Source organism: Nyctibius grandis, chromosome 8 (assembly GCF_013368605.1).
Source record: "Nyctibius grandis isolate bNycGra1 chromosome 8, bNycGra1.pri, whole genome shotgun sequence".
NCBI classification, from domain to species: domain Eukaryota; kingdom Metazoa; phylum Chordata; class Aves; order Nyctibiiformes; family Nyctibiidae; genus Nyctibius; species Nyctibius grandis.
In genome coordinates, this window is record NC_090665.1 from 46,075,899 (window position 1) to 46,101,566 (window position 25,668).

The window sequence follows — 25,668 nt, forward strand, 5'->3', positions numbered from 1 at the left end:
CATGTGATAGTTTAAAATAATAGTAATGTGTTGCTGGTATTTTTCCAAGGGACCCTTTTATTCGTTACACTATTGATTGCCGCAGGCTTAGCCGTGCATCGTGTGTTCCTGGAGCTCACCCCTCTGCCCCTGGGCACACCAGCCCCTCGGTGATGCTGGACAGGTAAATAGGGAGCATTTAGCATATTCTAGGAGGCAGGACCCACAGCTCTATAGCTGCAAATACGGGTGTTTTATAGAGATCTGTCAGAGAGGAGAGCACTCCCGTGCTCCATGTGGGTGTCACACTCAATCGCTGTGGCACACCCGGACCCAGCCACAGGCTTTGATGGTTTCCCTGCTAGTTTCCTTGTAGTGTCAGGGTCGTTTATTTTCATCATTCCTGTGGGAATTGCCTTTGCTGTTACGGTGCCAACCTCTCTGCTAACGGCGAGCAATGCCGCAGTGATGCGGGTCAGGCACTGTGCGGCTGCCCAATGCCTCCCCTGCCCCGAAGCACGGGGCACGGCTGAAGGCTACAGCCAGTGCTGGAAACCCCCTGTGCTGGTCTTCGCTGTGCAGAACGCTTCATGACAAAAATGTTTTGGTAAGGATTTAGTGATGCACGAGAAAGAGGTGTTGTAGAGTGACTTTTTTAATGGATTACGTGTCAAGGATAACAAAATCAAAACACATTGGCAATTAATACCCGTATTAATGTTAGAAATCAAGGGCTGGAACTGCTCTCCCCCAGGACACAGCTGCAGCCCGCACACTGCACTCTCTACAGCGTTGCTCATTCTCTCGCCACTGTGAAGCGTGGCCATCCATCATAAAATTAGGAAAGCCCCAAGCCCCTCGCTCATTTACAGAGACGTATCACAAGTGCCCCTGGCAGAGCCCAGGCTGATCACCTTTCTCATGTGATGCAGAGTGCAAGGTCCGCTTGTAAAAGAAATGATTTTGTAATTGCTTTGGAAGAAACCAACACAGTGGCCAGCCTCTCCCTGGAGCCGGGCGGTCGTCACCACCACCCAGGGGAGCAGCCAAGGCCTCACTTTCTGCATCCCTGCCAAAGGATTTTCTGTGCAAGGACGGTGGCCAAGGCTTCCCTAGTGAGGCACGGCGCAGATGTTGTAGGGCTGAGGGGCCAACATCATGCCCATCTTGCACTGGAGGCTGAGTGTGGTGTCTGGGGGTGCCTGGAAGGTGAATTTCTGGAGCAGAGCCGTGAAGAAGAGGAAGAGCTCAGAGCGGGCCAGCACCTCGCCCAGGCAGGCACGCTTCCCTGTGGAGACAGCCACCCATGGCACCTCAGCCTGCGCTGGCTGCCCCACTGCTTTGCCTACCAAAAAAGCCTCTGCCTGCCCTTGGGACCACGGCCCAGCCATGTTACCCCCTTAGCGGGATGAGTTTTGCAGCCCAAACTGAGCTCCCCACTAACAGCATTGTCGTTACTGCATGGGCTGCCCCCAAATTGCATGAATTTGCGAGGGCACGTGTGTGTAAGCGTATGCAACAGGCGTGTGCTGCTGGTATGGGAAACAGGGGTGCTAAAAGCAATGTCCCCGAGGAAGCTGTTGGCTGGAGTACCTTGTGGTGGCAACAGTGAAGCCCCTAGTGCCCTCAGCCGTGTGGGACCATGCGGACAGAGCGATGCTCTGGCCTTGGTGAAGGCATTTCTAGGGTCTCTGGCATTTTTATGGTCTTTTATTCATCCTCGTCTCTCTTCTGTGCATGTGAAGAGGGATAAGAAAGGCCTCAGAGCATGGTGGGGTGCTTTGGGGGGGGGAGGCGGGCCACGTGAGCACTGCAGGAGCAGCACCTCCCAGGGCACAGCCACCATCTGCCCTTTCCATCGCTATTTTCCTCTGTCTCCACCGTGCAGTCGGAAGCCCCATCCCAGTGCCTCAGCACGGAGGCACCAAAATCCAGCAAATCTTACCTATAGAAAAGGGCATAAAAGCCTCCCTTTTCCAGAACTGACCATCCTTCAGGAAATGGCCGGGGTTAAAAGTGTCGGGGGTTTCCCACTCATTCTTGTCAAACATCACAGACGTTAAATTTGTGAGCAAAACTGTGCCCTAAGAGCAGAAAAAAAAATAACTTGCAGTTTCTCTGTCACTGACAACAGGAGGGGCATTTTAATCTCCCAGACTCCTCTCTATGAAGAACATCCATAGTCAAATTCTCCTGCAATGATTTGTTCAACACCCCCTGCACGGCCAGTTTTTCCTACTTCTTGTCTCTTTGGGGGTGCAATGATTATATACCCACGATTTTCCCTCATCAGCATCATTTTCATCTGCTGTAATCTTGGGCCAAAGTTCCTGTAAAAGCTGTGTGAGGTGGGATCTGTGCCTCGATGGTGCATGCGGGGGGTGTCTCGCACCATTCAACGTGCCGGAGAAGGGGCCGTTGTTTGGATGACAAAAATGCGTGTTCTCTAGGAGTGAACTCTGGCAGCGCAGAGACGCTGTGGCTCTGCCCCTCCTGTCTGCGCAGGAGGGACCTGGCCCTGTGAAATGTGCCTGGGGAAGGGGCAGTCTCTTGGTAAAGTCTCAGTGCTCAGGACTGGTGTTACCTTTGGTATGCGGAACCCTTCCAAGACCGTGTCCTTTACTGCCACTCTTGGCACGTTGAAAGGGATGATGTTGCTTTTCCTCTGCACTTCGTGGATGACGGCGTTGGTGTAGGGCATGTTGCTCCTGTCCTCCAGGGCTGGCTGCCGCACCCGCCCGATGACCGCGTCGATCTCGGCTTGCACGCGGGCTGGTGGGAAAGGGCAGGGATCAGCCAAGGGCCAAGAAAGAACCCTGGGAGCAAGGTGGGGTGGTTGCTGTGAGGGTCTCCCAAGGACTGACCTGGGACACCTGCCGCTCTTTGCACTTCTTTTGAGTGAGTGCAGGGAGATTCCCAATTTTACTCTCAAATGAAGGTGTCTCACAAAGCTGAGGGCTAAAAGCAATGAAAAGCGCTGACCTTTTGCTAACTGTACCTTGAATGTCCGGATATACGGCCATATAGAGCAGAGCCCAGCGGATGGTTGTGGAAGTGGTCTCGGTCCCAGCAGACAGTAGGTCGAGCACGCACGCCACGAGGTTTTCCTCCTGGAAGCTGCCGCTGCCGTCGTCCTTCAGAGAAAGGTGCGTTAGTGCTGCACGAACAGGGAGGGCTGTCCCACCACTGAGCTCAGTCCTGCCTAGGCCGAGTAAACCCCAAGGATTTTGGCAGTAGCTGCTGTCCCCCTGCACCTCCATCCTCTTGATGGGTGCCCTGAACCTGACATCCATCATAAGCTCCTAAAAAGCGACAGAGGCAGCTCAGATGGAGAATCTGCTCTCATTTCTTGTCCCTCCTCATTTCTAAGCCCTGCTGCAGAGGGGTTTGCTCCACATTGCTGACCTTGGCTATCTCCTGCAGGTAGCTGTCGATGTAGTCCCGGCTCTCCAAGGGGTTCTAGTCCTCCTTGTGTTTGTCGATCTTCTCTTTCACAAAACTTTTCACCAACCTCCATTTTTTGAAAATGGTTTGGTGGGATCCAGGGAAGAATTTTATTATAGATGGGAAAGAGTTGTAGAGCTTTGGACACAAAAGGACAAAAGCAAATTGACTAAAGGACTGAAAAAACCCTTCTGTTATCAAAACCTGAGGAGCCTGCAATGCCACGCTGCCTAAATGGCTGGAGCTGGTGGAAATAGCTGAGCTCGAGCAGAGCATTGCAAGGGATTGGTATTGTTATTACAGAGTGCCTTGTGCATTACCCGGCGTTACAGCAGGCAGGTTTGCAGTCAGTGGGCAGGAAAGGTGATGTTGAGTGAGAGAGAGCACCATGAGCATCGCCCAGCTTGGAAACAAGGCAGAAAGAAATTACGGGCACATCTACCGTGTGCGAAGGAATAGAGAATGACACCAAATTTTGATGATGAAATCGGTGTGAGTTTTGAGGTTGACTCTGGAGAAGAACCCATGGCACTGCAAAAGTGCACACCGCCCACGTTGGAGGGCTGTACCTGGCTCATGATGGTCGCATGGAGGTTAACTATCTCGTCCATCAGCTGCAGCAATTTTTGGAATTCCTCATCGTGGTAGTCAAACCGATTGCCAAAGGTGACAGAGCAGATGATGTTTGAAACGGCGTTATTGATTTTAAAGTGAGGGTTGAAAGGATTCCCTGGAGAAGGAAAAGGGAATGACCAATTTTCTTCTAATCTTCACAGAAAAGGAGAAGACAACACAGTTGTCAGAGGTAAAACACTCAAGAAATAGGATTGAAATGAGCGGCCCCTGATGGACACCCTCCTGCGTCACTGTGTTCTGGGGACACATTGCCACCCCAGAAACTGTCCAAGCTTGGCTGGGCAGCCCCAGGGTGGAGCAAACATCTCAGCCTCAGTCCCAGATCAATCAGTTTATGGAGAAGTTTGTTTACTTTGGAAAGCAAGGGCTGCAGAAGAGCGGACGTCATTTGAATTCATGGGAAACATTGGTGCTTATAGATAAATGGGGGTTTCCAGAGATCTCCAAGAGAGCAGTAGGCTGGAGGTGGGCTATAAATAAGACTTGGGGTGTTACTCAGCTGCATTCACCAGTCAGTTTGAGGTCAATACACCTGCAAAGGAGAGCTGGGATGCTGGCATCCCTTGCAAGGCGAGGTATTTTTCATCATGCCGTGAATTATGGGTGAAACTATAACAGGCCGTACCGCTTTCTGCCTTCATCACAGCTTATGAGGGCCGTGACACTCACCCTGCTCATCCCGAAAGGTCTCCACGAGGCATTGGCACTCCTCCTGGATGCGCTCCTCCAGGCTCCTCTTGCCCAAGCCGAAGTTTCGGAGGGTGGTCAAGGTGAACCTCCTCTGCTGCTTCCACAAGTGCCCGGAGGAGGAGATCAGTCCTGGCAGAAACACGCAGCAGTGAGCCAACGCAGATCCCTCCACCAAAGGGAAAATCTCCAGGGCTCTCTCTTATCTCCAGCCATTTTGAACCTCTGCAGTGTCAATGCTTTTACCTTACAGGTGAGATACATAACCTGAGGGATAACTCACCTATTTTGCTGAAGATATCCCTGTCAATAGGAATTTCAGGGCGATCCATGAAGTTTTCCCCTTGGTTTACAAGAACTTCCTTAACCAGCTGCAGCCCGTTTATGAACACGAACCACATGCTGCCCATTTGCAGGCTGAAGATGTCCCCATACTTTTCACTAAACTGGGAGAGAGGGAAATAAACAAAAGTGTTTTAATTTGCAATGAATGTGTCTGTCAGGACAGGGACAGTCCTGTCAGGGGACACAGGTGAAAATAAGGGAAGCTGAGATTAGGAGGGGAGAGGGGATGTTTACACAAGTGTGTGCTTGTCTGACCATGGTCATTTTCTTTTCTCTTTTCCCAAATCGCTTATCAGGATTTGGTGTTAATTGGCCATAAATCAAGTAAAACTCTCCAGGTTTGATTTCTCAGTCCTCTATTTTTCCAGCTTTTGTTTCTCCCCTTTCCCAAACACCCTTCCAGTCCCTGGTCAGACCTATGGGGCTCCTACAGTGGTGACCGCACCCGTGGTATCATGCCATGCCCTTTGCCCAAGGGATCGCTCACCTCCTCGTACCTGGGCAGACTTCATCCACATTGCTGCTGACTGAGGGCAAACCTCCTGCCCGCCCCGAGGTGAGCTCCTCTGAGTCCTCATGGGCCATGGGGTTTGGGTTAACCCCTCGCCATGCTCAAGGATTGCGTAGCTGCAATCCCCTCCATCCCCTTCCCTACAATGCCCACCAGCCCCGTACCTTCTGCACCGTGATTTGGGGATTGGTGAAGTCCATCACGTAGAAGTGCCCCACGAAGGGGAGGGAGAGGGGGCTGGGAGGGAAGTCCTTCGGCCTTCTGCGCCTCATGTAGTCAGCGACGAGCAGGAAGACAACAAGGAAGACAAGGAGCATCTGGAAGGAGATGCTCTCCCAGAGGAAGTGCAGCATGGGTGGATGGTGGGGCTGTGCGGGGACGTGTCCCACGGCAGGTCAGGGCAGGGCGAGCTACAGGGCACCACTGAACCCCCCAGGGACAGAGGGAGATGGGCAACGTACTGGTGCAGCTGTGGGTGCAAACACAAGACAGCAGGGAGTGGCTTCTTCTGACCTGGCCTGGAGGCTGTGCTCAGACTCCTGCTTTTCCAGGTTGTAGCAAGGACCGTTTGATTAAACCCCTTCTTGATTAAACTCAAGCATTTCCTCTCATCTCATCTCATTAAAACTGAAACCAAACCAAAACACCCCCCACTCCCCTTTCCCTTCCCACCTCCCACAGCTGCTTTACGAAACCCCAGTGATCCACGTCCTTGTCTAAAGGACAGAAATGAGCTTTGCAGGGCCAGGATTAAAACCTTCCAGCAGCCTCGCCGGGCCGATCCCTCAAGCCCAAGGCTCGGTGCGAGCCCCGCTCTCTCCTCCCCGAGGTGCCCTCACCGTGCCCTGTCCCGGCGTCGGCTTCGCGGTGCCAGTGAGGCTGCAGCCGCTCTGAGCGCCTGGCGCTTTCCTCGCGTGCAGAAGCTCCTTCGCTGCTATGAAGAGTCCCAGGCTGAGCCCCAGGTCACGGGGACAGCCGGGCTAAGGCTGCGCAGACCTCGCACAAACCGTCCGACTCCCGGGCTGAGGTTTGCGTGCGTCACGGCGCTGTGTGCCGGAAGCAAACAGTCGCCCAGGCCCTGCAGCGCTGTCTGAGCACTGTCACTCTCTGATCTCTGCTGGGCAAACGCAAGCACAGCAACCTGCTCCGGCCATGGGGCTGGCCCTGCCCCGAGCCCTCCGGCCATCCCTGCCCCCTGCTTTGGCCTGTGGCTCCGTAGCCCGCGCTGAAGCCGTGCCCAAACCCCAACGAAGCTCAGGCAGGTGCTGAACCACCACAGCAGATGCCCAGCTCCGCAGGCTGTGGCCCTTCGGTGGTACCTGGTGACAGGCTGTGACATATTGTCCCATCTAAGAGTGGCTCTGACACAGGCAGTTGATCATGAGTGTACACCGCATTTAATTTTGACCTATGTGTGACGTTCTATTGAGAAAGAAGCAGGGACATTCGTAGCAGCAGTTTGCCATCGCACCATCCAGCTCATAGCATAGGTGGGAGAGCGAAGGTGCTGCATAACCGTTACTCTTAGGAAACTTGAGAAAGGTAAATCACTGTTTCACTGTGGAACTTAAAGAGGAAAAACTGTTTTCAGGGAGGATCTTTCTTTTTGTCTCTGGCTTCTAAGCACACTTAGGCATGAGCCTGTAGAGATGTACGTGTTCCCCTTCACTCACGTGAGATGTTCCACTCAAAAAATAAACAAATTAAGGGCATCATTACATTTAAAAATGGGTGGGATGGCGGGGGGGGGGGGGTTGTGTTCCCAAGTAATTTAAAAAAAAGGAAGAAAATGAAGCAGATTTCAATCATTTATTCTCTCCAGGTGTAGGGAAGGAAACACTAAAGTAACGGGGAAAGGCAGGTGTGAAACAGAGGAGGGAAGAGATCAACATTTGTTTGCTAAGCCAGTGCAAATAATACAAGCTGTAGCCACATACCCGAGGTCAGACCTACACCACAGCGAATTAAAAAAAAAAATGGAGATAACCCAGAGTCTAGTCCTGAACGGCTTTGAAAACTTCATAGGTGAAGAAAAGTCCACAGATCTTTTAGAAACGATAAAAAGAACGATGGGAGTCTGTAACTGTGAAACATTAATTAAAAATGCAGTAGGATTAACATGCTCAGTTAGAAGGCCGGCTCATGGACAGAATCCCTGTGTGCCCGGTGTGGCAGGGATGGGATGTGCAGAGGACTCTCCCATGTGGCATAAATCTGCCACTGCACAGTGATGGCTTTGTAACGCGGCAAAGGCGGTTGTTGCCAGAGATGGAGGCTAAAGCCGCTGGAAATGAAACTTGATTTAATCCTCTTTTCCTGTTAAGTGTTCAGTACCCTACATGCGTGCTCATAGAAAAGGCACTTATGAAAGGTGAGAGAAAAGATAATGATCTTTACTGTGACTATATTCCAAACAAAAGCACACAGGAGACGGCATTTGTAAGCACTAATGCTTGGTCACCTCAATGGAAAAATTCTCCTCGAGTTGCATATTTAATTAACTCTTTTCCAAAGAGCCCCCGGTACGGGCAGAAGCAGTGTCTCCATCACAGAGCTGTGCAGTGGCAGATTTATGCCACATGGGAGAGTCCTCTGCACATCCAATCCCTGCCACGCCGGGCACACAGGGATTCTGTCCATGACCGGCCTTCTAACCCAGCATTTTAATCCTACTGCATTTTTAATTCATGTTTCACAGTTACAGGCTCCCATCGTTCTTTTTTCTTTCTAAAAGATCTGTGGACTTTTTTTTCACCTATGAAGTTTTCAAAGCCATTCAGGACTAGACTCTGGGTTATCTCCATTTTTTTATTTGCTCTGGTGTAGGTCTGACCTGGGGTATGTGGCTACAGCTTGTATTATTTGCACTGGCTTAGCAAACAAATGTTGATCTCTTCCCTCCTCTGTTTCACACCTGCCTTTCCCCGTTACTTTAGTGTTTCCTTCCCTACACCTGGAGAGAATAAATGATTGAAATCTGCTTCTTTTTCTTCCTTTTTTTTAAATTACTTGGGAACACAACCCCTCCCCCCATCCCACCCATTTTTAAATGTAATCATGCCCTTAATTTGTTTATTTTTTGAGTGGAACATCTCATGTGAGTGAAGGGGAACATGTACATCTCTACAGGCTCATGCCTAAGTGTGCTTAGAAGCCAGAGACAAAAAGAAAGATCCTCCCTGAAAACAATTTTTTCCTCTTTAGGTTCCACAGTGAGACAGTGATTTACCTTTCTCAAGTTTCCTAAGAGTAACGGTTATGCAGCACCTTCGCTCTCCCACATATGCCATGAGCTGGATGGTGCGATGGCAAACTGCTGCTACGAATGTCCCTGCTTCTTTCTCAATAGAACATCACACGTAGGTCAAAATTAAATGTGGTGTACACACGTGATCAACTGCCTGTGTCAGAGCCACTCTTAGATGGGACAATATGTCACAGCCTGTCACCAGGTACCACCGAAGGGCCACAGCCTGCGGAGCTGGGCATCTGCTGTGGCGTTTCAGCACCTGCCTGAGCTTTGTCGGGGTTTGGGCACGGCTTCAGCGCGGGCTACGGAGCCACAGGCCAAAGCAGGGGGCAGGGATGGCCGGAGGGCTCGGCGCAGGGCCAGCCCCATGGCCAGAGCAGGTTGCTGTGCTTGCGTTTGCCCAGCAGAGATCAGAGAGTGACAGTGCTCAGACAGCGCTGCAGGGCCTGGGCGACTGTTTGCTTCCGGCACACAGCGCCGTGACGCACGGAAACCTCAGCCCGGGAGTCAGACGGTTTGTGCGAGGTCTGCGCAGCCTTAGCCCGGCTGTCCCCGTGACCTGGGGCCCAGGCTGGGACTCTTCATAGCAGCGAAGGAGCTTCTGCACGCGAGGAAAGCGCCCGGCGCTCAGAGCGGCTGCAGCCTCCCCGGCACCGCGAAGCCGACGCCGGGACAGGGCACGGTGAGGGCACCTCGGGGTGGAGAGAGCGGGGCTCGCACCGAGCCTTGGGCTTGAGGGATCGGCCCGGTGAGGCTGCCGGAAGGTTTTAATCCTGGCCCTGCAAAGCTCATTTCTGTCCTTTAGACGAGGATGTGGATCACTGGGGTTTCGTAAAGCAGCTGTGGGAGGTGGGAAGGGAAAGGGGAGCAGGGGGTGTTTTGGTTTGGTTTCGTTTTCCTTTTTAATGAGATGAGATGAGATGAGAGGAAATGCTTGAGTTTAATCAAGAAGGGGTTTAATCAAACAGTCCTTGCTGCAACCTGGAAAAGCAGGAGTCTGAGCACAGCCTCCAGGCCAGGTCAGAAGAAGCAACTCCATGCTGTCTTGTGTTTGCACCCACAGCTGCGCCAGCACGTTGCCCATCTCCCCCTGTCCCTTGGGGGTTCAGTGGTGCCCCGTACCTCGCCCTGCCCTGACCTGCTGTGGGACACATCCCCGCGCAGCCCCACCATCCACCCATGCTGCACTTCCTCTGGGAGAGCATCTCCTTCCAGATGCTCCTTGTCTTCCTCGTTGTCTTCCTGCTTGTCGCTGACTACCTGAAGCGCAGAAGGCCGAAGGACTTCCCTCCCAGCCCCCTCTCCCTCCCCTTCGTGGGGCACTTCTACCTGATGGACTTCAGCAATCCCCAAATCACGGTGCAGAAGGTACGGGGCTGGTGGGCATCGCAGGGAAGGGGGCTGGTGGGCATCGCAGGGAAGGGGACGAAAGGGATTGCAGCTACGTAACACTTGAGCGTGGGGAGGTGTTTAACCCAAACCCCATGGCCCATGAGGACTCAGAGGAGCTCACCCCGGGGCGGGCAGGAGGTTTGCCCTCAGTCAGCAGCAATGTGGATGAAGTCTGCCCAGGTACGAGGAGGTGAGCGATCCCTTGGGCAAAGGGCATGGCATGATACCACGGGTGCAGTCACCGCTGTAGGAGCCCCATAGGTCTGACCAGGGACTGGAAGGGTGTTTGGGAAAGGGGAGAAACAAAAACTGGAAAAATAGAGGACTGAGAAATCAAACCTGGAGAGTTTTACTTGATTTATGGCCAATTAACACCAACCCTGACCAGTGATTTGGGAAAAGAGAAAAGAAAATGACCACGGTCAGAGAAGCACACACTTGTGCTAACTCCTCCTCTTCCCTCCTGCTCTCATCTTCCCTTATTTTCTCCTGTGTCACCTGACAGGGCTGTCCCTCACAGACACATGCATTGCAAATGAAAACTCTTTTGTTTATTTCCCCCTCTCCCAGTTCACTGAAAAATACGGGGACATCTTCAGCACGCAGATGGGCGGCGTATGGGTTGTGCTCATAAATGGGCTGCGGATGGTTAAGGAAGCTCTTGTAAACCAAGGGGAAAACTTCTTGGATCGCCCTGTATTTCCTATCAACAGTGAGGTCTTCAGCAAAATGGGTGAGTTATCCCTCAGGTTATGTATCTCACCTGTAAGGTCAAAGCATTGACACTGCAGAGGTCCGAGATGGCTGGAGATAAGTGAGAGCCCTGGAGATTTTCCCTTTGGTGGAGGGATCTGCGTTGGCTCACTGCGGCGTGTTTCTGCCAGGACTGATCTCCTCCTCCGGGCACTTGTGGAAGCAGCAGAGGAGGTTCACCTTGACCACCCTCCGAAACTTCGGCTTGGGCAAGAGGAGCCTGGAGGAGCGCATCCAGGAGGAGTGCCAATGCCTCGTGGAGGCCTTTCGGGATGAGCAGGGTGAGTGTCACGGCCCTCATAAGCTGTGAAGAAGGCAGAGAGTGGTACGGCCTGTTATAATTTCACCCATGATTCACAGCATGCTGAAAAATGCATTGCCTGGCAAGGGATGCCAGCACCCTGCCAGCATCCCAGCTCTCCATTACAGGTGTGTTGACCTCAAAGTGACTGGTGAATGCAGCTGGATAACACCCAAAGTGTTATTTATAGCCCACCTCCAGCCTACTGCACTCTTGGAGTTCTCTGGAAAAATCCCATGAGATGTCTGGTCTCTGCTGGTACAGCCCAGCCAAGCCTGGCCAGTTCCTGGGGTGGCGAGGTGCCCCAGAAGCACAGTGTCGCAGGAGGGTGTCCATCAGGGGCCACTCATTTCACTCCTATTTCTTGAGTGTTTTACTCTGAGAACAGTGTTGTCGTCTTCTTTTCTGTGAAGATTAGAAGAAAATTGGTCATTCCCTTTTTTTCCTCCAGGGAATCCTTTCAACCCTCACTTTAAAATCAATAACGCCGTTTCAAACATCATCTGCTCTGTCACCTTTGGCAATCGATTTGACTACCACGATGAGGAATTCCAAAAATTGTTGCAGCTGATGGACGAGATAGCTAACCTCCAGGCATCCGTCATGACCCAGGTACAGCCCTCCTGCCACCAATATGGGTGGTGTGCACTTTTGCAGTGCCATGGGTTCTTCTCCAGAGTCAACCTCAAAACTCACACCGCTTTCATCACCAAAATTTGTTGTCATTCTCTATTCCTTCGCACACGGTAGATTTGCCCATAATTTCTTTCTGCCTTGTTTTCAAGCTGGGCGATGCTCACGGTGCTCTCTCTCACTCAACATCACCTTTCCTGCCCACTGACTGCCAACCTGCCTGCTGTAACGCCGGGTAATGCACAAGGCACTCTGTAATAGCAATACCAATCCCTTGCAATGCTCTGCTCGAGCTCAGCTATTTCCACCAGCTCCAGCCATTTAGGCAGCGTGGCGTTGCAGGCTCCTCAGGTTTTGATAACAGAAGGGTTTTTTTCAGTCCTTTATTCAATTTGCTTTTGTCCTTTTGTGTCCAAAGCTCTACAACTCTTGCCCATCTATAATGAAATTCTTCCCTGGATCTCACCAAACCATGTTCAAAAACTGGAGGTTGTTGAAATGTTTTGTGAAAGAGAAGATCAACAAACACAAGGAGGACTGGAACCCCTTGGAGAGCCGGGACTACATCGACAGCTACCTGCAGGAGATAGCCAAGGTCAGCAATGTGGAGCAAACCCCTCTGCAGCAGGGCTTAGAAATGAGAAGGGACAAGAAACGAGACCAGATTCTCCATCTGAGCTGCCTCTGTGGCCTTTTAGGAGCTTATGATGCATGTCAGGTTCAGGGCACCCATCAAGAGGATGGAGGTGCAGGGGGACAGCAGCTTCTGCCAAAATCCTTGGGGTTGACTCGGCGTGGGCAAGACTGTGCCCAGTGTCGGGACAGCCCTCCCTGTTCATGCAGCACTAACACACCTTTCTCTGAAGGACGACAGCAGCGGCAGCTTCCAGGAGGAAAACCTCGTGGCGTGCGTGCTTGACCTGCTGTTTGCTGGGACCGAGACCACTTCCACAACCATCCGCTGGGCTCTGCTCTATATGGCCATATATCCGGACATTCAAGGTACAGTTAGCAAAAGGTCAGCACTTTTCCTTGCTTTTAGCCCTCAGCTTTGTGAGACACCTTCATTTGAGAGTAAAATTGGGAATCTCCCTGCACTCACTCAAAAGAGGTGCAAAGAGTGGCAGGTGTCCCAGGTCAGTCCTTGGGAGACCCTCACAGCAACCATCCCACCTTGCTCCCAGGGTTCTTTCTTGGCCCTTGGCTGATCCCTGCCCTTTCCCACCAGCCCGCGTGCAAGCCGAGATCGATGCGGTCATCGGGCGGGTGCGGCAGCCAGCCCTGGAGGACAGGAGCAACATGCCCTACACCAACGCCGTCATCCATGAAGTGCAGAGGAAAAGCAACATCATTCCTTTCAGCGCGCCAAGAATGACAGTAAAGGACACGGTCTTGGAAGGGTTCCGCATACCAAAGGTAACACCAGTCCTGAGCACTGAGACTTTACCAAGAGACTCCCCCTTCCCCAGGCACATTTCATGGGGCCAGGTCCCTCCTGCGCAGACAGGAGGGCAGAGCCACAGCGTCTCTGCGCTGCCAGAGTTCACTCCTGGTGAACACGCATTTTTGTCATCCAAACAACGGCCCCTTCTCCAGCACGTTGAATGGTGCGAGACACCCCCCGCATGCACCATCGAGGCACAGATCCCACCTCACACAGCTTTTACAGGAACTTTGGCCCAAGATTACAGCAGATGAAAATGATGCTGATGAGGGAAAATCGTGGGTATATAATCATTGCACCCCCAAAGAGACAAGAAGTAGGAAATACTGGCCGTGCAGGGGGTGTTGAACAAATCATTGCAGGAGAATTTGACTATGGATGTTCTTCATAGAGAAGAGTCTGGGAGATAAAAATGCCCCTCCTGTTGTCAGTGACAGAGAAACTGCAAGTTATTTTTATTTTTCTGCTCTTAGGGCACGGTTTTGCTCACAAATTTAACGTCTGTGATGTTTGACAAGAACGAGTGGGAAACCCCCGACACTTTTAACCCCGGCCATTTCCTGAAGGATGGTCAGTTCTGGAAAAGGGAGGCTTTTATGCCCTTTTCTGTAGGTAAGATTTGCTGGATTTTGGTGCTTCCGTGCTGAGGCACTGGGATGGGGCTTCCGACTGCACGGTGGAGACAGAGGAAAATAGCAATGGAAAGGGCAGATGGTGGCTGTGCCCTGGGAGGTGCTGCTCAAGCAGTGCTCACGTGGCCCGCCTCCCCCCCCCAAAGCACCCCACCATGCTCTGAGGCCTTTCTTATCCCTCTTCACATGCACAGAAGAGAGACGAGGATGAATAAAAGACCATAAAAATACCAGAGACCCTAGAAATGCCTTCACACCAAGGCAAGAGCGTCACTCTGTCCTCCTGGTCCCGCACGACTGAGGGCACTAGGGGCTTGTCTGTTGCCACTACAAAGTACTCCAGCCAACAGCTTCCTCGGGGACATTGCTTTTAGCACCCCTGTTTCCCGTACCAGCAGCACACGCCTGTTGCATACGGTGACACACACGTGCCCTTGCAAAGTCATGCAATTTGGGGGCAGCCCATGCAGTAACGCCAATGCTGTTAGTGGGGAGCTCAGTTTGGGCTGCAAAACTCATCCCGCTAAGGGGGTAACATGGCTGGGCCGTGGTCCCAAGGGAACGCAGAGGCTTTTTTGGTAGGCAAAGCAGCGGGGCAGCCAGCACAGGCTGAGGTGCCATGGGTGGCTGTCTCCACAGGGAAGCGTGCCTGCCTGGGCGAGGTGCTGGCCCGCTCCGAGCTCTTCCTCTTCTTCACGGCTCTGCTCCAGAAATTCACCTTCCAGGCACCCCCAGACACCACGCTCAGCCTCCAGTTCCAGATGGGCATGACAGTGGCCCCTCAGCCCTACAAGATCTGCGCCGTGCCTCGGTAGGGAAGCCTTGGCCACCGTCCTTGCACAGAAAATCCTTTGGCAGGGATGCAGAAAGCGGGGCCTCGGCTGCTCCCCTGGGCGGTGGTGACGACCGCCCGGCTCCAGGGAGAGGCTGGCCACTGTGTTGGTTTCTTCCAAAGCAATTACAAAATCATTTCTTTTACAAGCGGACCTTGCACTCTGCATCACATGAGAAAGGTGATCAGCCTGGGCTCTGCCAGGGCTCTGCCAGGGGCACTTGTGATACGTCTCTGTAAATGAACGAGGGGCTTGGGGCTTTCCTAATTTTATGATGGATGGCCACGCTTCACAGTGGCGAGAGAATGAGCAACGCTGTAGAGAGTGCAGTGTGCAGGCTGCGGCTGTGTCCTGTGGGAGAGCAGTTCCAGCCCTTGATTTCTAACATTAATACAGGTATTAATTGCCAACGTGTTTTGATTTTGTTATCCTTGACACGTAATCCATTAAAGAAGTCACTCTACAACACCTCTTTCTCGTGCATCACTAAATCCTTACCAAAACATTTTTGTCATGAAGCGTTCTGCACAGCGAAGACCAACACAGGGGGTTTCCAGCGCTGGCTGTAGCCTTCAGCCGTGCCCCGTGCTTCGGGGCAGGGGAGGCATTGGGCAGCCGCACAGTGCCTGACCCGCATCACTGCGGCATTGCTCGCCGTTAGCAGAGAGGTTGGCACCGTAACAGCAAAGGCAATTCCCACAGGAATGATGAAAATAAACGACCCTGACACTACAAGGAAACTAGCAGGGAAACTATCAAAGCCTGTGGCTGGGTCCGGGCGTGCCACAGCGATTGAGTGTGACACCCACATGGAGCATGGGGAGTGCTCTCCGCTCTAACAGATCTATATAAAACACTCGTATTTGTAGCTATTGAGCTGTGGGTCCTGCCTCCTAGAATATGCTAAATGCTCCCTGTTTACCTGCCCAGCATCACTGAGGGGCTGGTGTGCCCGGGGCAGAAGGGTGAGCTCCAGGAACACACGATGCACGGCTAAGCCTGCGGCAATCAATAGTGTAACGAATAAAAGGGTCCCTTGGAAAAATACCAGCAACACATTACTATTATTTTAAACTGTCACATGCAAGGTGAAACAGTTCCACGATCGACAACTGATAGTTAATAGCAGTAAATGCATCGACTCAGTAGCAGTTGCACCATGGGATCCCGGCGAGGCTGCCATGCACAAGAAGCTACAGCTCCTAAGAGCAGGACGGGCTGCCGAGCAGGAAGGCATGGTACAGCACAGCACCCATAACACACACCTCCAGCTCCTGCTCACCTGCTGAGGAAGCAAGGTGAAAGCAATCTTTTCCTGTTCATTTGCAATTTTTCCTGGAGTACTTTTTGTGTGTGCACATTCCTGGAGGAACCAACTTTTTCCCAGCGTCTCTTCTGACAATTACGCCATCTCCTGAAGGAATAAAAGCATCTTTTTTCCTGCAAACATTAATGTCCCGGTGGGTTTTAAATCCTTTTTTCTTAACCTGTGTTTTCTCCTTTGAGCACGGAGAGGAGGCAGCATGGAAGCCTGAGCTGGCCCTGCAGACCTGCCCAGAAAAGGACAGAATCATCCTGTGGCCCCACACAGATGCTGCTTTTGGCAATTGAGGTTCCTGTTTTGTAGCTCCATAAGGTGGAGATGTAAGAAGACATGGAACCAAACCAACCTATTTCTAAAACACAGGAGACTTGACCAGGTTCTCACCAGAAGAAGGATGAGACAGCCCCAACCCCAGCTCACCACCCCTCCTCTCCCCACCTGACCTGCTCCTGGCAAGGGGCTCCCACATCTTCCCTTTGCAGCAGAAATAAGAAAGTTCCTTTGACTTTCTAGACCTTATGTTCTTTCTTTTCCTTCCCTGGGAGAAGCAGAAGGGGAAGGCTGGAAGTGGCCTGCGTGCCTGGAATCGGGAGAGGGGAGCAGCGATGAGTTTCTGTTGTGTGCAGCATTACTCCCAAAGCACTTCCAGCTTGCAGGTGTCATCTGACTTCTGTTCTTCCCCTTCTTGGCTCAGAGTCCCATTTCCTTTCCCAGGCTGCTGCTATAACCACAAGCTCCCTCCCCCTCCCTCCCCACGTCTCCGCTGGGTTAGCTGTGCTCTGAGCAGAGCACACTTCACAGGACCGTTTTGCACAAGAGCTCCTTGCACATTTTGCCCTTTCTACCAAAACCATCTCCCATGCACGGTGACCTCACCTCCTCCCTTTCCTTGTGCTCAGGGCTGTACTCCTGCACCACTTGTCCAGGGACAGCCCTCGCCTAAACACAGAAACCTTCTGCTGCAGTGCTCAGCTCTCAAGGAGCTACCAGAAAAGCCGTAAGCAAACACGGTCACACACCCAGGCTCCACACAGGCCATCTGCAACTGAACGTAGCTTCTCATGGCCACACACTTGGAAGCAGAGCTGCCCTACACACACCACCCCTCTCTCGCTCCTTCTGCGCTCAGCAAGGCAGTGGTGGCTGCCGGTGTGTGTCCTGTGACAGACCACACACGGGCTGAAAACATCCTGCAGCTTGGCTCAGGCTTCCTGCACAGCCAAGAGCCTCTGCCCTTCCCTTCTCCCTCAAACACACAGCTGCAGCTTTTGTCCTTCAGGGTCTGAAAATGCTTTTACCTCCAGCTTCAGGAAGAAGGAAAGATGGTTCTTCAGTGTCAGGCCATTCACTTCACACCCATGGGATGGCTCCGCCAGTGCAAAGGCCCTTCCACGTCGAGGTGTCACGCAGCTCCCCATCCTCACAGGGGCAGCAGCCCAAGGCAATAAAAGTCATTACTCACCAAGGTCAGGATAGTCAGGCTGAGGAGCATGGTTCAGAGAAAGGGAAAACCTGTGGTAAAAACAGGTCTGGAAGAGGGCCCCTGAAGGAAACTTGTGACACCTCCTCCCTGCTGATCTTCACTCGGGAGGGCTGAACAGCTGCCTGCTCTCATCTCTTCTGGGCTGAGGTTAGTGCTCAGGGAACAAGGAAGCCATCAGCGAGACTCAGAACTGGGCACATAAATAACCTGCAAAGCAGACTGAAGAGGGCAGGCAGCTTGGTGCTGGTATTTCCCAAGTTATCTCAGTAGGACTGGGAATCCCAGCTAGAACTCGCTCAAGTTTGCATTCTGGCTTGAAGTCATAATCAGCAAGTAGAAGAGTGATCTCATTTTAAACTGGAGCCCTCAGGCTTTGGTCCTTTCCTTATTTCCCTGTTTTCAGACACGAGGCCATGCTAATCTGCAAGTTCCATTTTTCTGCCACAAGTAGCTAAACTACTAGCTTTCTCTCTAGCTTTCTCACTAGTTTATAGTGAATCTAAAAAGAAAAAAATGGCAATTTAAGGTCAATTAGGTGAAATTTGAGTAGTCTTCCATTTTGCTTGCTCCTCAGTATGGCTTGTTCTTTGATTTCTTCCTTCCTCAGCATCTGAAATTCTGTCTACACGAGGCATCGTTTAAAAGCCGGTCTCATGCCAAATGTGGTATGAGCAGAGAATAGGCCAGACGAAATGCCATTGGACAGTTTTGTCTGTCATGTTGTGTTCTTCAGGACTCTATGCTTCTTTGGACTACCTCTTGGCTTTTGAGGTCTTTTATTGCTGCAGTGATATTATTGAGGTTTGTATTTTTAAGACAGAATTGCTTGTTTAATCTGCTAGTGGTGTGGGACACGGTGGTGAGCAGTGGAACAGGAGACTAAGTCTTAGGAAGATGCTTACATTTCTAAAGCCTGGTACTTTGATGTCTCTAGTGAAATGTGAAACTGTCACTGATGGTATTGAATGGGTCTCTTAACCCTTGTTCTTTACAGCATGGAAACTTTCATGGATGTCTGTCAAATACTCATCTAGTTAGTAGGCTTGATACATTTGTCGTACTTCACACAATCTCAGAATAGTTGGGGTTGGAAGGGACCTCTGCAGATCATCCAGTCCAACCCCCTGCCAAAGCAGGGTCACCCAGAGCACGTTGCACAGGGTCATGTCCAGGTGGGTTTTGAATATCTCCAGAGAAGGAGACTCCACAACCTCCCTGGGCAGCGAGTTCCAGTGTTTTGTCACCCTCTAAGTAAAGAAGTTTTTCTTATATTTAGATGGAACTTCCCAATTTTCAATTTGTGCCCGTTGCCCCTTGTCCTGTCACAGAGTACCACTGAGAAGAGTCTGGCCGCATCCTCATCACACCTGCCCTTAAGGTATTTGTAAGTATTGATAAGATCTCTCAGTCCTCTCTTCTCAAGCCTAAACAGACCCAGCTCTCTCAGCTTCTCCTTCTAAGTGAGAAAATCCAGTCTTCTGATTAACTTTTTAGCCCTCTACTTGACTCTCTCCAGTAGTTCCTTGTCTTTCTTGAACTGGGGGGCGCGGAATGGTCAGAGTACTCCCGGTGTGCCCTCACCAGGGCAGTGCTTTTATTCATTACACTATTGACTGCAGCAGGTTTAGCCATGCATTGTGTGTTCCTGGAGCTCACCCCTCTGCCCCCGGGCACACCAGCCCCTCGGTGATGCTGGGCAGGTAAACAGGGAGCATTTAGCATATTCTAGAAGGAAGGACCCACAGCTCTATAGCTACAAATAGCGATGTTTTATATAGATCTGTCAGAGTGGAGAGCACTCCCCATGCCCCATGTGGGGGTCACACTCTTAATCGCTGTGGCACGCCCGGACCCAGCCACAGGCTTTGATAGTTTCCCTGCTAGTTTCCTTGTAGTGTCAGGGTCGTTTATTTTCATCATTCCTGTGGGAATTGCCTTTGCTGTTACGGTGCCAACCTCTCTGCTAACGGCGAGCAATGCCGCAGTGATGCGGGTCAGGCACTGTGCGGCTGCCCAATGCCTCCCCTGCCCCGAAGCACGGGGCACGGCTGAAGGCTACAGCCAGCGCTGGAAACCCCCTGTGTTGGTCTTCGCTGTGCAGAACGCTTCATGACAAAAATGTTTTGGTAAGGATTTAGTGATGCACGAGAAAGAGGTGTTGTAGAGTGACTTCTTTAATGGATTACGTGTCAAGGATAACAAAATCAAAACATGTTGGCAATTAATACCCGTATTAATGTTAGAAATCAAGGGCTGGAACTGCTCTCCCACAGGACACAGCCGCAGCCTGCACACTGCACTCTCTACAGCGTTGCTCATTCTCTCGCCACTGTGAAGCGTGGCCATCCATCATAAAATGAGGAAAGCCCCAAGCCCCTCATTCATTTACAGAGACGTATCACAAGTGCCCCTGGCAGAGCCCAGGCTGATCACCTTTCTCATGTGATGCAGAGTGCAAGGTCCGCTTGTAAAGGAAATGATTTTGTAATTGCTTTGGAAGAAACCAACACAGTGGCCAGCCTCTCCCTGGAGCCGGGCGGTCGTCACCACCTCCCAGGGGAGCAGCCAAGGCCTCACTTTCTGCATCCCTGCCAAAGGAATTTCTGTGCAAGGACGGTGGCCCAGGCTTCCCTACCGAGGCACGGCGCAGATGTTGTAGGGCTGAGGGGCCACCGTCATGCCCAGCTTGAACTGGAGGCTGAGCGTGGTGTCTGGGGGTGCCTGGAAGGTGAATTTCTGGAGCAGAGCCGTGAAGAAGAGGAAGAGCTCGGAGCGGGCCAGCACCTCGCCCAGGCAGGCACGCTTCCCTGTGGAGACAGCCACCCATGGCACCTCAGCCTGTGCTGGCTGCCCCGCTGCTTTGCCTACCAAAAAAGCCTCTGCGTTCCCTTGGGACCACGGCCCAGCCATGTTACCCCCTTAGCGGGATGAGTTTTGCAGCCCAAACTGAGCTCCCCACTAACAGCACTGGCGTTACTGCATGGGCTGCCCCCAAATTGCATGACTTTGCGAGGGCACGTGTGTGTAAGCGTATGCAACAGGCGTGTGCTGCTGGTATGGGAAACAGGGGTGCTAAAAGCAATGTCCCCGAGGAAGCTGTTGGCTGGAGTATCTTGTGGTGGCAACAGTCAAGCCCCTAGTGCCCTCAGTCGTGTGGAACGAGGAGGACAGAGTGACGCTCTTGCCTTGGTGAAGGCATTTCTAGGGTCTCTGGCATTTTTATGGTCTTTTATTCATCCTCGTCTCTCTTCTGTGCATGTAAAGAGGGACAAGAAAGGGCTCAGAGCATGGTGGGGTGCTTTGGGGGGCCACATGAGCACTGCTTGAGCAGTACCTCCCAGGGCACAGCCACCATCTGCCCTTTCCATTGCTATTTTCCTCTGTCTCCACCGTGCAGTCGGAAGCCCCATCCCAGTGCCTCAGCACGGAGGCACCAAAATCCAGCAAATCTTACCTATAGAAAAGGGCATAAAAGCCTCCCTTTTCCAGAACTGACCATCCTTCAGGAAATGGCCGGGGTTAAAAGTGTCGGGGGTTTCCCACTCGTTCTTGTCAAACATCACAGAGTATAAATTTGTGGCCAAAACCGTGCCCTAAGAGGAGAAAAAGAAAAATAACTTGCAGTTTCTCTGTCACTGACAACAGGAGGGGCATTTTTATCTCCCAGACTCTTCTCTATGAAGAACATCCATAGTCAAATTCTCCTGCAATGATTTGTTCAACACCCCCTGCACGGCCAGTTTTTCCTACTTCTTGTCTCTTTGGGGGTGCAATGATTATATACCCACGATTTTCCCTCATCAGCATCATTTTCATCTGCTGTAATCTTGGGCCAAAGTTCCTGTAAAAGCTGTGTGAGATGGGGTCTGTGCCTCGATGGTGCATGTGGGGGGTGTCTCGCACCATTCAACGTGCTGGAGAAGGGGCCGTTGTTTGGATGACAAAAATGCGTGTTCACCAGGAGTGAACTCTGGCAGGGCAGAGACGCTGTGGCTCTGCCCTCCTGTCTGCGCAGGAGGGACCTGGCCCCATGAAATGTGCCTGGGGAAGGGGGAGTCTCTTGGTAAAGTCTCAGTGCTCAGGACTGGTGTTACCTTTGGTATGCGGAACCCTTCCAAGACCGTGTCCTTTACTGTCACTCTTGGCACGTTGAAAGGGATGATGTTGCTTTTCCTCTGCACTTCGTGGATGACGGCGTTGGTGTAGGGCATGTTGCTCCTGTCCTCCAGGGCTGGCTGCCGCACCCGCCCGATGACCGCGTCGATCTCGGCTTGCACGCGGGCTGGTGGGAAAGGGCAGGGATCAGCCAAGGGCCAAGAAAGAACCCTGGGAGCAGCGTGGGGTGGTTGCTGTGAGGGTCTCCCAAGGACTGACCTGGGACACCTGCCACTCTTTGCACCTCTTTTGAGTGAGTGCAGGGAGATTCCCAATTTTACTCTCAAATAAAGGTGTCTCACAAAGCTGAGGGCTAAAAGCAAGGAAAAGTGCTGACCTTTTGCTAACTGTACCTTGAATGTCCGGATATATGGCCATATAGAGCAGAGCCCAGCGGATGGTTGTGGAAGTGGTCTCGGTCCCGGCAAACAGCAGGTCAAGCACGCACGCCACGAGGTTTTCCTCCTGGAAGCTGCCTCTGCTGTCGTCCTTTATAGAAAAGTGTGTTAGTGCTGCATGAACAGGGAGGGCTGTCCTGACACTGGGCACAGTCTTGCCCACGCCAAGTCAACCCCAAGGATTTTGGCAGAAGCTGCTGTCCCCCTGCACCTCCATCCTCTTGATGGGTGCCCTGAACCTGACATGCATCATAAGCTCCTAAAAGGCCACAGAGGCAGCTCAGATGGAGAATCTGGTCACGCTTCTTGTCCCTCCTCATTTCTAAGCCCTGCTGCAGAAGGGTTTGCTCCACATTGCTGACCTTGGCTATCTCCTGCAGGTAGCTGTCGATGTAGTCCCTGCTCTCCGAGGGGTTCCAGTCCTCCTTGTGTTTGTTAATCTTCTCTTCCACGAAACTTTTCAACAACCTCCATTTTTTGAAAATGGTTTGGTGGGATCCAGGGAAGAATTTTATTATAGCTGGGCAAGAGTTGTAGAGCTTTGGACACAAAAGGACAAAAGCAAATTGAATAAAGGACTGAAAAACCCTTCTGTTATCAAAACCTGAAGAGCCTGCAATGCCATGCTGCCTAAATGGCTGGAGCTGGTGGAAAAAGCTGAGCTCCAGCAGAGCATTACAAGGGATTGGTATTGCTGTTACAGAGTGCCTTGTGCATTACCCGGCGTTACAGCAGGTAGGTTGGCAGTCAGTGGGCAGAAAAGGTGACGTTGAGTGAGAGAGAGCACCGTGAGCATCGCCCAGCTTGAAAACAAGGCAGAAAGAAATTACGGGCACATCTACCATGTGTGAAGGAATAGGGAATGACAACAAATTTTGGTGATGGTAACGGTATGAGTTTTGAGATTGACTCTGGAGAAGAGCCCATGGCACTGCAAAAGTGCACACCACCCATATTGGTGGCAGGAGGGCTGTACCTGGGTCATGACGGATGTCTGGAGGCTAACTATCTCGTCCATCAGCTGCAACAATTTTTGGAATTCCTCATCGTGGTAGTCAAACCGATTGCCAAAGGTGACAGAGCAGATGATGTTTGAAACGGCGTTATTGATTTTAAAGTGAGGGTTGAAAGGATTCCCTGGAGAAGGAAAAGGGAATGACCAATTTTCTTCCAATCTTCACAGAAAAGGAGAAAACAACACAGTTGTCAGAGGTAAAACACTCAAGAAATAGGATTGAAATGAGTGGCCCCTGATGGACACCTCACTGTGCTCCTGGGGCACTTTGCCAACCCCAGGAACCGGCCAAGCTTGGTTGGGCAGCACCAGCACAGACCAAACATCTCATGGGATTTCCAGAGATCTCCAAAAGAGCAGTAGGCTGGAGGTGGGCTATAAATGATGCTCTGGGTGTTACCCACTGGCATTCACCAGTCAGTTTGAGGTCAACACACCTGCAAAGGAGAGCTGGGATGCTGTCATCCCTTTCAAGGCGAAGTATTTTTCATCATGCCGTGAATTATGGGTGAAACTATAACAGGCCGTACCACTTTCTGCCTTCATCACAGCTTATGAGGGCTGTGACACTCACCCTGCTCATCCCTAAAGGCCTCCACGAGGCATTGGCTCTCCTCCTGGATGCGCTCCTCCAGGCTCCTCTTGCCCAAGCCGAAGTTTCGGAGGGTGGTCAAGGTGAACCTCCTCTGCTGCTTCCACAAGTGCCCGGAGGAGAAGACCAGTCCTGGCAGAAACACACCACAGTGAGCCAAGGCAGATCCCTCCACTGAGGGGAAAATCTCCAGGGCTCTCCCTTATCTCCAGCCATCTCAGACCTCTGCAGTGACAATGCTTTGACCTTACAGGTGAGATACATAACCTGAGGGATAACTCACCTATTTTGCTGAAGACCTCACTGTTGATAGGAAATACAGGGCGATCCATGAAGTTTTCCCCTTGGTTTACAAGAACTTCCTTAACCATCCGCAGCCCGTTTACGAACACAATCCATACGCTGCCCATCTGTGTGCTGAAGATGTCCCCATATTTTTCAGCAAGCTGGGAGTGGCGGGGAAATAAACAAAAGTGTTTTAATTTGCAATGAATGTGTCTGTCAGGACAGGGACAGCTCTGGCAGGGGACACAGGTGAAAATAAGGGAAGCTGAGATTAGGAGGGGAGAGGAGGAGTTAGCACAAGTGTGTGCTTGTCTGACTATGGTCATTTTCTTTTCTCTTTTCCCAAATCGCTGATCAGGATTTGGTGTTAATTGGCCATAAAACAAGTAAAACTCTCCAGGTTTGATTTCTCAGTCCTCTATTTTTCCAGCTTTTGTTTCTCCCCTTTCCCAAACACCCTTCTAGACCCTGGTAAGACCGATAGGGCTCCTACAGCGGTGACCGCACCCGTGGTATCATGCCATGCCCTTTGCCCAAGGGATCACTCACCTCCTCGTACCCGGGCAACCTTCATCCACATTGCTGCTGACTGAGGGCAAACCTCCTGCCCGCCACAGGGTGAGCTCCTCTGAGTCCTCATGGGCCATGGGGTTTGGGTTAAACCCCTCCCGACACTGCAAAGCTGTGCAGGTGCAATCCCCTCATCCCCTCCATCCCCTTTCCTGAGACGCCCACCAGCCCCGTACCTTCTGCATCGCCATTTGGGGATTGCTGGGGTTCATCAGGTAGAAGTGCCCCACGAAGGGGAGGGAGAAGGGGCTGGGAGGGAAGTCCTTCGGCCTTCTGCGCTTCATGGAGTCGGCGACAAGCAGGAAGACAACAAGGAAGACAAGGAGCATCTGGAAGGAGATGCTCTCCCAGAGGAAGTGCAGCATGGGTGGATGGTGGGGCTGCGTGGGGACGTGTCCCACGGCGGGTCAGGGTAGGGCGAGCTACAGGGCACCACTGAATCCCCCAGGGACAGAGGGAGATGGGCAACGTGCTGGTACAGCTGTGGGTGCAAACACAAGACAGCATGGAGTGGCTTCTGCTGACCTGGCCTGGAGGTTGTGCTCAGACTCCTGCTTTTCCAGGTTGCAGCAAAGACCGTTTGATTAAACCCCTTCTTGATTAAACTCAAGCATTTCCTCTCATCTCATCTCATTAAAAATGAAACCAAACCAAAGCGAAACACCCCCCACTCCCCTTTCCCTTCCCACCTCCCACAGCTGCTTTATGAATCCCAGTGATCCACGTCCTTGTCTAAAGGACAGAAATGAGCTTTGCAGGGCCAGGATTAAAACCTTCCGGCAGCCTCGCCGGGCCGATCCCCCAAGCCCAAGGCTCGGTGTGAGCCCCGCTCTCTCCTCCCCGAGGTGCCCTCACCGTGCCCCGTCCCGGCGTCGGCTTCGCGGTGCCGGGGAGGCTGCAGCTGCTCTGAGCACCTGGCGCTTTCCTCGCGTGCAGAAGCTCCTTCACTGGTATGAAGAGTCCCAGCCTGGGCCCCAGGTCACGGGGACAGCCGGGCTAAGGCTGC

At 52.0% G+C, this 25,668-nt stretch overlaps 2 protein-coding genes and 1 pseudogene across 2 annotated transcripts; 1 reads left to right on the forward strand and 2 right to left on the reverse strand.

The window, feature by feature from the left end:
• Positions 1–647: 647 nt before the first annotated feature.
• On the reverse strand, positions 648–6,609 carry LOC137666356 (cytochrome P450 2J2-like; annotated as a pseudogene).
• A 2,750-nt stretch (positions 6,610–9,359) lies between these two features.
• Positions 9,360–15,310, forward strand: LOC137666355 (cytochrome P450 2J2-like). The gene is made up of 10 exons (XM_068406302.1): positions 9,360–9,534; positions 9,916–10,220; positions 10,815–10,977; positions 11,129–11,278; positions 11,750–11,910; positions 12,350–12,526; positions 12,798–12,933; positions 13,160–13,347; positions 13,849–13,987; positions 14,647–15,310. The coding sequence occupies exons 2-10, from the start codon at positions 10,032–10,034 to the stop codon at positions 14,820–14,822; spliced, it is 1,479 nt and encodes a 492-aa protein (XP_068262403.1). The 5' UTR covers positions 9,360–9,534; positions 9,916–10,031; the 3' UTR covers positions 14,823–15,310.
• Positions 15,311–19,803: 4,493 nt separating this feature from the next.
• Positions 19,804–25,668, reverse strand: LOC137666747 (cytochrome P450 2J2-like). The gene is made up of 10 exons (XM_068406952.1): positions 25,518–25,668; positions 24,839–25,143; positions 24,091–24,253; positions 23,790–23,939; positions 23,177–23,337; positions 22,563–22,739; positions 22,156–22,291; positions 21,742–21,929; positions 21,102–21,240; positions 19,804–20,454 (listed from the first exon to the last, which is right to left on the reverse strand). The coding sequence occupies exons 2-10, from the start codon at positions 25,025–25,027 to the stop codon at positions 20,279–20,281; spliced, it is 1,479 nt and encodes a 492-aa protein (XP_068263053.1). The 5' UTR covers positions 25,028–25,143; positions 25,518–25,668; the 3' UTR covers positions 19,804–20,278.